This window comes from Limulus polyphemus, unplaced genomic scaffold (assembly GCF_000517525.1).
Source record: "Limulus polyphemus unplaced genomic scaffold, Limulus_polyphemus-2.1.2 Scaffold1299, whole genome shotgun sequence".
NCBI classification, from domain to species: domain Eukaryota; kingdom Metazoa; phylum Arthropoda; class Merostomata; order Xiphosura; family Limulidae; genus Limulus; species Limulus polyphemus.
In genome coordinates this window covers 197,353-211,310 of record NW_013666909.1, presented here as the reverse complement: position 1 = coordinate 211,310, position 13,958 = coordinate 197,353, and the positions used below count along the sequence as shown (strand labels likewise).

The 13,958-nt window shown below is 31.1% G+C and overlaps 2 protein-coding genes across 4 annotated transcripts in view; one reads left to right on the top strand and one right to left on the bottom strand.

Moving 5' to 3' along the window:
* Window positions 1-8,243, top strand: part of LOC111086656 — a 102,302-nt gene extending 94,059 nt beyond the window's left edge. For both annotated transcript variants that reach the window (XM_022390409.1, XM_022390410.1), the window contains one exon: window positions 7,013-8,243. The gene's annotated coding sequence lies outside the window, so the exon portion shown is untranslated. The remainder of the gene's footprint in view (window positions 1-7,012) is intronic.
* Window positions 8,244-8,709: 466 nt separating this feature from the next.
* The window catches only part of LOC106463006 (branched-chain-amino-acid aminotransferase, cytosolic-like), a 38,227-nt gene continuing 32,978 nt past the window's right edge, over window positions 8,710-13,958 (bottom strand). For both annotated transcript variants that reach the window (XM_013922973.2, XM_022390408.1), the window contains exons 8-11: window positions 13,669-13,754; window positions 13,297-13,365; window positions 12,171-12,317; window positions 8,710-11,360 (exon numbers count right to left, since the gene is read on the bottom strand). In XM_013922973.2, the coding sequence (XP_013778427.1) occupies window positions 11,277-11,360; window positions 12,171-12,317; window positions 13,297-13,365; window positions 13,669-13,754 (386 nt within the window). In that variant the 3' untranslated portion in view covers window positions 8,710-11,276. The remainder of the gene's footprint in view (window positions 11,361-12,170; window positions 12,318-13,296; window positions 13,366-13,668; window positions 13,755-13,958) is intronic.

Below are 13,958 nucleotides of genomic sequence, written 5' to 3'. Positions count from 1 at the left end.
TGTTGTAGAGGCAGTAAATTTAAGTGAGTTTAAGAAAAAGCTTGATAAGTATATGAATGAATAATTTGGTTTTGAGGATTGAACAGTCAAGGTGGACCAATAGGTCCCATGTTGTCCCAGAATATTGTTATGTTAAATTGGATAGAAATAACCTTAATAGTGTTATGAAAGACAAGGGACCTTGGTATAGTGGTTGATCAGTCTCTTAAGCCATCCAAGCAGTGTGCTATTGCTAGTAGTAGGGCAAATAGGATTTTAGGTTGTATCCACAGAAATATTGAATACAAGTCTAAAGTTTAAAGATAATCAGTTACTGGTTTAGGCCATAACTGAATTGCTGTAGACTTCAGCTGTGTTGATTTTAGATTTTAGAAAATCTCAAAACATTTTGGTAATTATATATATAATAGCTCAATCAAACAGAAACTGGCATTTAATGTTTCCTTTTTGATACCATGTGGTAATGTGATATGTGGGCATAACATGGATTTCCTATCTTCTGTAGTTACATAGAATTATTCCAAATTATTGAGTATTTAGTTGTTGCACTGTCATGGTGACAACACTTAGTCCAAAAATGTTAACATTATCTTCTTCTAGCTGCTTTGCCCTTTGTTCCCTACCAGGTGACATCTCCTCTGCCTGTAAGGATTTTCAATATTGCATGTAGTATCCAGGTTGGACAGGTTAGTGCTCAAATATCCTTTGTGGATAGATTGTGATGTTGAATGAAGCTTTAATCTTGGTAAAAAGGAATTTTGCTCAAAAAGTCTTGATTTCTTTTTGACTTTTAAAAATGATTATTTTATGAAGCCTGAAATAAAAACATTATGAGTTTGATAGCCCCTAGATGGCTTCAGTAGGTAAAATGGACATTACCAAAGTTGGCCATGCAGTAGCTGAAGGCAAGTGGTAAAAACTACTAGAGTACTTGACAAAGCGTAATGGGAGCATAAGTAAAACTCAAATGGCATATGTAAATATGGAAGTGCAGTCACACGTGTTGGAAACATTACACCAAGTCCATCATTGTTGCATTATAAAATACAGTCTTCAGGAATAAAAATACTAGCTGTAAATGTAATAGGGAGGGGTGGAAAGAGTCGACCATATGATGAAGACTTGTGATTTGTGTCATAACTCTTACACAATTTATAAATAGAAGAAAGCCCTTGAGAGAAGACACTAGAAGTGTTGGTGAAGGCTAATGATCAAAGGTGAGGTTGACACACCTGACCCAAATCAGCTCGACCATGTATGACTTGTGTGCCAACTATCCATTTGGGATAGTAATGGACAATATAGCCAGAACTAACTGGCCAATTGGAAATCTGAGGCAGTTAGGAGATTGCGAATTTCTCTGATTTCTTGGACACATTTTCTATGGGTGAGGATGGACATCAGTACATGTTAAGCCTGTAGACATGTTCAACCAGTACTTCTTTCAAGATTATAACTGGACTTTTTTTAATCCTATACTCAGCAGGACGTTTGACCAATTAGAACTTAATCAACCTTACATTTGACTTTTGGGTATTTAAGGTCTAATTTTGGTGTCAGTCAGTCTCTCACTTCTCTAGCCCCCCAGTGGCACAGTGGTATGTCTGCTGACTTACAGTGCTAGAATCTGGGTTTCAATACCCGTGGTAGGCAGAGCATAGATAGCCCATTGTGTAGCTTTGTGCTTAATTAAAAACAAACAAACAAACACTTACCTAGATCAACTAAGTTCCATAATTACAACCAGGTGCATTCAACTTGGACCACTACTAGTTGTTAATGTTTGAGGCCACAGAAACCCTTAGAGACATCAGGAATTTCCTCCAAGGTAAGAAGGCTGATGGAAAGAAAGCTGGAACCATGGAGCATGACATGTTATACATCGTGCCCAAGACCATGGATGAAGAGGCATTGTTGACTGGTGAATTGGACATGGGTAAGCTCACTGCATTTATGGTCAGATTCACCTTACAATCTCTGATGACTAAATGGTTGTCTTCAACAACAGATGATTGATAGACTGAGGACTACCAATTCAGTGAAGGAGTCACAGGCTGCAGCTAGGACAAATACCATAGTAAAGGAGACCAGTCTCCTGACTGCCCACCAGGCTTCATTGGTGCCATCAATGTTGGCACAGGTAAAGGCAGAGAAAAAGGCCTAGAGAAGCAGAGGACCAGTGATGGTTCCCATCAATGTAATATAGCATTAAGGGGACAACAATGGACCTTTTAGTTCATCTAGGCCATCCTGTCCACTAAATTTAACTAAACACTAAAATGCCAGACTAATCATTCAAACGATGCACCACCACTACCAGGAGACATTGCCAGATGTATTTGCATTTTTGAAGGGAGCACCATGTCTCTAAACTCAAGAAAACCTCTTCAGAGCTAGGTGTATCTCGAAGAGAGCCAAGGCCGTGAGAAGACCAGGGTAAAATAGGATCTATGGTCAGTGTGAGAAAGGAGACTTCACATCATAGTGATCAACAAAGAAATGTCTACATCAAAAGATGAAGCATTAAACATTGGGCACCCTGGATGAACATGCACTGCCTTGAGAGCAAGAGTCATCCTGCTAAGACATGACAGGACCCTTCCCTGAGAAGTAACGAGAGTAGAGCTCTTGAAGACGCTGCCAAAGGTAATCGAATACTGCCTGATGTTATATCAGATCCTGATGCTAAAAAGGCTCTGTCATTAAATTGCCATGGAATGTACTGAAGCATTGGTCCTATATGATAGAAAAGAAGATTGAATTAAGCAGATAATAATTTTCCAATATGGTGTGAGGAGGAGGTCCTGATTAACTGACATACAGAGAACTGTAAAGAGGACTCAGTAAGACTTCAATAAAATGGAAGTGGCCCTAGAGAGTTTGCTGACAGTGTTATGGTTAGTGAGAGCAACACCTCGATACTCTTGGGAAGGACTCAAAGTCAGTGTAGGTGTTTTTTGTTATTCATTCATCATTTACTTTTGTATAATAAATATTTTCATTCTTTTTTTAGTTTTTAATTTGAGAGTTGGACAATGTATATCTTTCTGTCATGATTTGTGGTTCCATTTTATTTTTTATGTGCCCATATCACTTATCATTGGTTTCCTAACTTCTATAGTAATATAGAATTATTCCAAATTATTAATTATTTAGTTTCTGTTCTATCATGGTGGTAAAAAATGGTCCAGAGTTACTAACGTTATCTTGTTTTAGCTGCTTGTTTTCTAGTAGATTACATCGTTTCTGCCTGCTTTGATATTTCAACTTTGTATGTAGTATCAAGGTTGAACTAGTTAGTGCTGAAATATCCTTTGCTGGCAGATTGTGATGTTGAAAGAAGCTGATAGCCAACTAATGCTGTCAGAAACTAAAGGTCACAAGGTGATGCTGTATACTGTACAAAGAAAGCATGTTAACATTATGGATCCAGACATGTTTTTTCTTCATTTCTACTTGCATTTCATCATAACTAGTTTTGCACAAATTCATCTTGAGATACAGAATCCTGTCGATATATTCACTGATCCAGTAGAGGTGATTAATTAATTATTTTTGCAGGTATGCGTACTGTTTCTTTATGTTGTGTCTAAATAAAAATTGTTTTCACTGTCATTTTAATGTATTCAACCTGTTTATATCTCACACAACATAAAATTCAGTCCAGTTATCAACTATAGAATACTGCTATTACTTCTTGATTGAATTTTCTGTTATTTGTTGGTTTGCCTGTCTGATATTTGTCAGGAAAGTGGTTTTGATTCAAAATAACAGGGTAGTGTAAGGATGTTTTTATTAATTTCTGAAAAAAAAGGGAAGTTTTGGGCCACCCCTAGATTTGTTCCTACTTATAACGAAATAGAGGAGTCGGATCCCCTTGAACTCTTCCCTAGATCTACAAATGCCTATACAATATTAAAGAATAGGTATTAATTTCTGAAAAAAACTGGAAGGGAGGTGAAGACCCCCCCCCCCTTCCTGTAGATCTACACCTTTTTATAGAACATTAAATAATACAGTTACCCAATTATAAGTAACATGATTTTAAAAAGACAATAAAAACTTACACTTTATTTAACACAAGTAGTCAGAGAGTTGGTGGTGGGTACTGCCAACTAGTTGTCTTTCCTCTAGTCAGCAGTTCAAAATTAGTGACAGTGGCAGATAGTCTTAGTAGCCATTCAATAACAAAGACAGGGTGAGGAAGATTAGTGGAAATTGAACCAATGACCTTCAAATCAACAGGCTTCTAGTCATTTTTTTTTTCAAAGAAATTGACGTTTTGGTGAGAAAAAAATTCGCAAATAAATAAACAGTATGTTAAATAATAATGGATAATTTATTTTGATGGTATGTCAATGTTATCAAAATACCTAAAGTATTTTAGGATATTATTGGTGAGTAAAGGACTTGACATAATGGTAACATTTCAGTTACTTGAATAATTGGAAGAATAAAAAAAATAGTAATAATCAGAACAATTAATTTCAGTTAGTTGATTATTTTAGTAACAGTTATGGTTAATTAATTATTAGAATAGTTGAAAACTAATAATTGTAAATATTATTTTCAGTTAGTTGATTATTTTAGTAACAGTTATGGTTAATTAATTATTAGAATAGTTGAAAACTAATAATTGTAAATATTATTTTCAATTAGTTGATTATTTTCATTACATAAATCACTTAATCATAATTTCCATTAATCAATTAGTTTATGTATTACTAGTCAATGTAATTACTGCTCAAAGGTAATTAAATAAATTGCCCAGCTCTAGTTGTGACAGATTATTTATCTCGGGCTAATTTGAATGTCTTCCAAAATTGTTCTATATTGCAGCTTGTATGAACTTTTGATAATCTAGAAACAGTCAAATACTGTCCTGACTATACTGAAAGTCAGTACTTGTGATAAGTTGCTGATCATCAGTAATACTGAAATATATTTTAAAAAATCTATAATTATGATACCTTTCTGAATGTCAAGAAAATTTACTTTTCCCTAATGTCTCAATAGTTAATTTTTTTGAAACTGATATAATTAAGTACCTTTTAAAAGTCAGTTTGTTGAAATTTTGTCAAATTCCAGAAAGATTCATGTACTATTTGTGGCATCTTGTTCAAAACATTATTTCTTCTAAACAGAGAGGTTGCAACAGTATGTAGAAGCTGGTTGTTCTATTTTTTTTAACTCTAGAACTTGTAATTGCCAAATGTTAGAAGTGTTTGAATATCCTCCAGAATGGTACATGTAGTATCAACTTTGCAAATATTTAGCATATTTTATATCTTTTTGGAAGAAGTCACTGATGGTGATACCTTGTCAAGTGTCAAGCTCATTTCAACAACCTCTATAATGTTGCTGATATTGTATCAGCTTTATAAATAAAATGTTAGTAATAGAGATGGTTAGATCAGTGTCAGACACATTTTATATGCTATACTCCAGAATGTTACCAGTCTTTTGATTAAGAGCAATATTTCAGAACTCCGAGAAAGTCGTGTACTTTTGGTATCCTCCAACAGTTTCAGCTTTTTATAATGAAAGGCATAATTTAGTAAACTAGGAGAAAGTCAGATGGTTTGTTGGGTATTTATCCACATTTCAAGATTCTTTAGTCCAACCAGCTCTTTTGAATAAAAAGCATATTTTAAGACCCTTTGGAGAAATCATTGATGGGAGAGCTTATTAAATGTCAGGCATACTTGAATATTCTCCGTAATCTTGTTAGAAGTATTAATATTTTGAATAAAAAAGTTTATATTCCTGTGTATAGTAATGAGAACAACATACTGTGAGGCATGTTATAATACATCCTAGAATGTTACTAGTGGTATATATATATATATATATATTTTTTTTTTTATGAATAACATGCATATGAAATGATTTGGGTGGATTGTTGAGTATTGGACAAATTATAATATCCTCCAAAATGTTGCTGATAACTTTTGTGAATAATGTGTATTTTAGAACATACGTGAAAAAGTTAGTGATGTGGACAGTTTGTTGGGTATCATGCATATTTCAGCATCCTTTAGATGTTATGGGTAGTATTGTGGTATGCAGGCATACCATGTTCTCCTACCTTCTATAGCAACTTAGAATTATTCCAAATTATTTAGTTTCCACATTGTAATGGTGGCAACATGCCCAACATTATGTTGTTCTAGTAACTTCAGCCCTTTATTCTTTTGCTACATGACATCTGCCACAGGGATAGTATATTGTGAACTTGGGTTGAACTAGTCAAAGCTAGAATATCTTTTGTTGACTGAACTATGATGTTAGTTAAAACTGTATAATATTGTCAGGGAACGGAGGTCATACTGTCAACTGGACTAAGAAAGCAAGGTAATGTTCAAAATCCAGGCATACTATTTTTGTTCAGTTCTACTTGGCTTTCATTGTGACTATTCTGGCAGAAATTCATTTTGGTAAACTGAAAACTGGCAATTATTCACCCGTAGAGGTAATCGTCTATTTGCTACATAAGTACACACTGTTTGTGCTATCATTTAAATGTGTCCATTTCTTTTCCCTCATGCAACTTAAAATCCCATCAAGATACTAATTACAGAACACTATTTTTTTGATTGAATTTGCTGTTATTAGCAGGTTTGCCTGAAAATACCATAGTTTTTATTTTCTTGTTTTAAGTAAAAAGCATGGTTAGTACTCTCTGAACAAATCAGTAATGAGGGTGGCTCATTGAGTGTTAGACACATCTCTATATCCTCCAGAATGCTACTGTCTAGGGAAGATTTTTAGGAAAAGCTTTGCCATTAGCACTATTTAACTATCTCACTTATGTTTATGAAAGTTTACTGTTAATGAAGATCAGAATTAGGCATGTTCTTTTTTTTATTATTATTATTATTATTATAAGGATCTATTTATGCTCATCTGGTGGGTTGTATAGAATATCACTGTATTCTCAACTTTACATTGCATTGTTTTAACAATTTTAATTGATGTTGGTGAAAGTTTGAAAATTCATTGTCTTTTGTAGGTTTTAACGAATGGAACATCTTAAAGCAGAACTGAAGTGACCTGTATGAATTTTTACAAAACTGTAGGTGACTATAGAATGAAATACTTGGTTTCGAACTATAGCTTTATTGGACTGTTTGTAGTATTATTGTATTCATTACATTCTACTGCTTAAAATGAATGCAGACTTTTCATATTGATGTTGATTACACTTCAAATTAGATTTTAAGTAATGATGACAAAGGTGGATGTGATTGTGAATCCACTACATTTCAGATATTTCTTATTTCTCATGTTTAAGATACAGTGTTGTGTAACTGATATTTGTGATGTAGTAATAATAGTACTAATGCTTCTAATAAATCATTTGGAAGTTTTTGTTGAATGCTAGTTGTTCTTTAATTATAGAAGAATGCCATTTCTATATTCCCAGAGAAGTTTTCAACTCCCAAAATTTTTGATTATGCTTGTCCTAAAAATCTTTCATTTTAGAAGCTGTACTCATAAATTTAGAATACTGTATTATGGTGTAGTGGTGTTGATCCTCATGGAAGTTTAATATTTCTACAGTTTGAATATTGATATACCTAACCTGTACTTTTCTGAAAATATCTCAGGATTATTTAATTATGACCAAATGAATATAAAAATGAAACAAATAAGATAACATTTTTAATTTACTTTGCGTTTGTTAATTCTATAACTCTTAAGCCATGGCTTTGTGTATAAAGTTGTAGAAGTCCTACATACTCTTATGAGAGAGTAGGTTTCTACTTACGAGTAAAATGTAAACTGTGACATTTACAGAATGATTAGTTAGTATCCCAACTACTATTATTATCACTATACAAAAAAAAGTACCAGAGTACTTAGAGTAATTCCAGAAACATTTAGGTAAAAATTATAAGTCTTAAAAATGTGTTAATTAAAATTTGGTGTAACTGATACCTGTGGTTAATAAGCTTGTAAAAGATACTTTAGTAATTTCCACAATTACTAGTGTTTATAATGACAAAAGAAGAATTACAGAAATTTACTGGTATCAGTAGTTAATATAAGAAAAGTATAGTAACTTTATATAATCACATTTACTACTATCAGTAACTGCCAGAGCACTCAGTTCCATTTTTAAATCCTAATGTACTGTTTTCATTTCATGATTAAGAAAATGTGCCTTATAATTTGTTTATATCTATCTGCAAATGTTAGTGTATGAATAAATAAATAAAATAGACATCTATGCACAACTATGGATTCTGTGTTATGAGACTCTAGCCTCAATAAGAAAATCACAATGTATAATTCACCTGGTCAACATGTTGGAAGCTCAGACACACATTTGTAAATCAAACATATATATTTGTATCTTATTAGCTATTATTACGCAATCATTCAGAATAGATATAACAAAATGTATTTCAGTATGCTTGACTATGGTCAGAAACTGGATAGTTACAGTGGCTTTAAAAAAAAAAAAATTCACTGTTATACTATGACTTAAGTGGAACAAAACTGATTGACAACGGATAGGCAATTTGGTGCACAGCCAATTTTTGTTTGCTTGTTTTTATGAATTATGAAATGAATCAACAAAAAAGAAATATAGATGAGGAAGAAAATCATGTCATATCATTAAGTAATTTGAGATTGGTATTAATCTTGTTTGTAAAGAGATAACCTGCATTTTCTATCTCTATGTTTGAAACAATGCAGCCATTGAAGTATAAAGTGCTGTTTATTATTTCAAAAAACCCTGAAGCAATGACCACTTCCTATAATACTAATTACAAAACACATACATAACACCAAAATATATCAAGAGAAAAAAACGTCAAATGTGTAATAATTTTTTTTATATTTCAAGGCAGATTAAAGTTACATTATTTAATTATGTGTATCAGATCACATTTACAATTTATAGAATTTTAAAGAATTTATCAAACTTTTCTGCTAAAATCTTGAAAGAAAAAATGGTTCAAATGAAAAATTGAGCAATGTATCTGAGCTTACGGAAGAAACAAATTAACATTTAACAAAAAATTAATAAAATATCATTACTATCCTTCCAACTGCCTCATTTAAATCCAAGGTATTAAAAATTAAACATTTATTTACCATTCACCAAAACAATTCTTTAAAAACAAATATATATACTGACTAATCTAAACTTTCTAAATGTTTCCTAATCTTAAAAAAAACTTGGCAAAGATGTGAAGTAAACAGCAACCAAATAATACCTGTAAAAACCAGTTGCTTAAATATCACTAGCTACTCAAAAATAAAATGACTTCAGTCCTTTATTTAAATATTCAATGTGTGAGTGTGTGTGTGTATGTATATATATATTATTTAAATGGCTGCAGCTTTAAAAGAAGTCTCAAAATGTCTGTACTGTAAATTAATGTGCTGCAATCATTGTTCTTCAAGACAGTAACAACCATTATTTTATCATGTATTTCCTCTAAGAAATTTATTTATACCAGCTGTATTTTGTTTTTAATAAAATATTTAATCAGCAACTGAACAAAAGATTAAAGTATTTATCTATTTAGACTTAACAATAAGTGTTTATGAATAAATATTATTTCTGTGGTGGAAAACTAGTATATTCTATTTTGACAAAGCAAATTATCCTTGAATTAAACATTCAGTTCTTCTGGATCTTTATTTTATAGCTATATTAGCATCATTAATTAATATACTTTACATAAATAACAAGATTTATGCATACTTTTTAGAAATTTTCATAGCTATGAACGTTGAGTTTTGATGTTTTTCAAATCCTATTTAAATAAAATGCTAAGGTATAAAACTACCAACTATATAGTTGCTTTTTGTTTATACAAATTCTGGAAACAGCTAATGGTGCTTTCAGGTTAGTTATATGTTCTCACAACTTTGAACACTCTTGTTATCTAATTTAATATATTTTATTCAAAGGCGAAATCATATTATTTGGGAAATATCTTTATACTGTTACTGACTATTCAATTCAGGAAATATTTATTAGTGACTTGCATATTCTTCTATAACCAATTCTCATATAACATTAACTTGCAAGTCTAACCTAGGTTAAGTGCAGTATACTTCTAAGTCTGGTATCTGTTTAATTAAGTCTTGTATATTTGTAATTTAAAATAACTCCTGTGGTTCCCTTAAATATGGTTTGTACTCTTGTTCTTGTTTGAAAAAATGTTTTATTTAAGTCTGTCTTTTTAAAAAATGAAAATCTTTAAAGTGGTTTTGAAAGGAAGCTTTGTTGATAGAAATGGAAGATGCTCATTAGGTCAAGCATAACAAAGCAGTTTAATCAAAGACATCTTACCACAAAATATTTATGCTATACAATTACTACTGTAAACACATTAAATAATTACAAAATGATATGTATTTTAATAGATTATGTATCACAACCACTAAATTATTTGTTTAATAACTGAACACAAAAGCTGATTAACAGAAAATAATAAAATTAGTACCTATCACATCAAACTATCACTCATTTTACAAAAAATAACAAATACATTTTTTTTATCCTACACAACTAAATCAGTTTTATTTCACGTAAAATTTACTAGATTTTAATTAAGAGACACCGAATAGAATACTTCAGTAAATACACATTTTGTATCAAATAGTGTTGCAGTGCATCCAATAATTTGAAAGGAGGCTTGCCAATTTTGTTTTTCTAAATAATTGATAAAAATTGAACTTTATCAGTATTCATGTAAGAACAATGTTCCTTTACATGTATAGTTACTGTGATGAGGTATATGTTAGTTTTACACCTTCTAAGGGTGGATTACAATAGACAAAATGCAAAAAACTGGATTTTTAAAAGACTAACAAAACAATCAACTAGAAGTTAAATGTAAATAAAGTGCTTTCTCTGTCTGAAACAATTGCAAAGCAACAACTGATTTTAGAATTCATTCTAAAGTTTAGATAATTCCACTATTAGATTCCACTTAAAGGATTTGAAAAGAAAAATTGGAAGATTAAAAGATGTGCTCATTAATAATTTACACAAGAGTTCCACAGCATGTCACTGGCTTTCTGTGTACATGTTCCCCACTGGCTGTCTGGTTGGATCATTAACCAAGAGAACCTTGAAAATTTACTTAACAATAGTGGCAAAAAGGGCCAGTCATACTCTAGTAAATATTCAAGGAATACTCTAAGGAAATTTAAAATGCAAGTTTAAAAGAACTTGTAGCTAAAAACTAGCTATTCTTTTCTATACAGGTATCACAGCACGAAGAGAGAGAGAGAGAGAGACATAACTAAACCCTTTCTTCCACAGACTCCAAATGAATCCCAGGTACATCTTCAATCTCCTCTGCCCATTTATGTGGTATCCTACCATACTGATTGACAAAGAAAAAAAAATATATACTGTATTTTATCCAAATTTAAACTACACACATCATTATAATATACTATTATTACATTAAACCTAACATGTAACTACCACTTGAAATACAAAACCCAAGAGTTTGAGCTCTCATGAAGAGAATTTTCTTCATCAACAGTATAAACATTAATGTGAATTTATAAGCTTTCAAAAAAAAAAAAGCAGTGCTTGTCAAGGTAAATTAATCAATGAAGTTAAAAATGTTCTACTCTATGAAACATTAATAAGACAAAAGCAGAAAAATAAGATGCAAACAGATATAATGCCACACTAATTAAAATAGTCAAATGGAATTGAAAGCCAATTTGGAAAATTATAATTAAATGGAAAAATAATTAGAAATTAACAACTGGGAAGCTATTAGAGGTCACACTATTTTATAAAATACTGAAATGTTAAAAATCAAAATTAAAACGGTATGCTCACCTAGCTTATAAACTAAATTAAATTACACCAAACCTAGATGCAAAAATTTAATATACTGTACATGGAAAGGTCAAGTTATATACTACTGTGTAAATTCCTCTATGTCATGAACAACTCAAAGTTCAGTGACTGAGCTGATCTGGGCTTCTGTCAATTTTAAGAAATCTTAGGTTGGTGATGAATAATGCTTATTATGGATTTAAGCTGTTGTCAATATTTAAGTTCAGTGATTAAATTACTCGCTATCCAGGGTGTTTGGTAACATCATGTTTAATAGTTGAACTTATCCCTATTTCCATCAATGTCTTAACAAATGAGATTAAATTACTATAAATACCTGAATATCAGTTAGTGTTTTGAGAAATCTCAGGTTCAATGGTTGAACATGTTCCATGGTAGGGATGTGATAATCATGTCCCATGTAATGTATACGGTTCACAGGGCACACTATACATGCTGTGCCACTTCCAAAAATCTCTAGTAGCTATAAAAGATAGAGGGATATTTAACCATGTAAAATACATTATCTATTAAACTGAAGTTTATTTCATGTTATTATTTCACATATGCTTCAATGTAATGAGAAACTTGCATACTTTTTCAGAACTAAGAATCAATGTTTCTCACAAAGTAATTTTGTATATACATTTTTAAACACTAATAATAATAATATTAATTAATGTGTCCAAGTAACATAGTTTTACTTATGCGTTTCATGGTATAGCATCAAAATAATTTATCAAAAGTAATGTTTTTTTTATTTGAACTAAACTGAAAAAACAGTCTAATGCTAACCCACTACAAAAATTGGACACCTTGGCTAATGAAGACACTTTTAGTAGATAAATAAGACAAAGACATATCCAACAGCTCACCCACCAGAACAATATATATATTATGTCACCCCAACAAACCAAAAAGCTCCTGCATGAATTACAACTTTATTCAAAGCTTTATACTACTGGAAAACAGTTTCAGGATGAGTCACTATTCATGTGTATCTCCCAAAGAGCTAAATATGAAACTTTCCACATAGCACATACAAACAACATAACAATAATCTGTAGGTAAAATTAAAGTTGCAGACAACAGTAATAGCAAGTACAATTTGAAAATACAGTTCAAATTATGTTAGTCTGTTACAATAATTCATGAAGACTCTTTGAAGAAAATTAGATATCATACCACAACTTTGTTTCTATTTTATATATCACACAGACAAATGCACTTACTTGTCACTGTATACTACAGATTAAACATGATTTACTTTATATGGCTAAAATCAAAATGATTGAGACAGAATATTTAACTAAGAGTTTGGAATCAAAACTTTAAAGTGATCCCATAATTTCTGCTTGGATACAACCTGATACATGCACCAATAATTATTGGATTTATGATCGTTATCCACATGAAAAACAAGATACTGTAGTAAAATTATAAAATATTGTGTATTTTTTTACCCGATTTTCCTTTAGAGCATCTAGTACTTCTTTCATGGTTATCACTCTTTCCGACACCTTCAACTCATTCTGTAAAGGAAAAACAAGATTTAAATATGGGAAATGGGCATATTTTGGAAAGAAAGAATAAAAGTAACTTTTGTCCAAAACATACATTTTAAAAACAAAATTGAAAAATAATTTTCTAATATCTATAAATTGTTCCTTTTGTTGAGTAATTTTTTAATAACTAACTGTGAAAGAAAGAAATTTTTCTACCTAATAGGTCTGTATGGAATGTATTGACTTTCAGAAGAAAATCAATTTATTCTGATGTCACCAAGCAATCAATTCTAAAATTAGGCAAATATGTTTGAAAGAAAAAGGTCTCACCCATGTTTTGGCTAGATCTAACAAGCTCTGTCTGGTCACACCAGGAAGAATTAATCCATTCAGAGGGGGTGTTACTAACTCTTTCTCTGTGAGGGTCAACACAAAAAAATAAATTGAAAGTTTGTGGCTACACGTGTTATTTTTTTTAAACCAATTCTTAATTGTAACATTTTTCTAAACAAGTTTAATTTGAAGGATATGACTATACCGAGCTAATAGTTAATTTTTACTAATAATTAATTGACAAATGTACCAAATAATGATATATATATATATATATATAATGATAA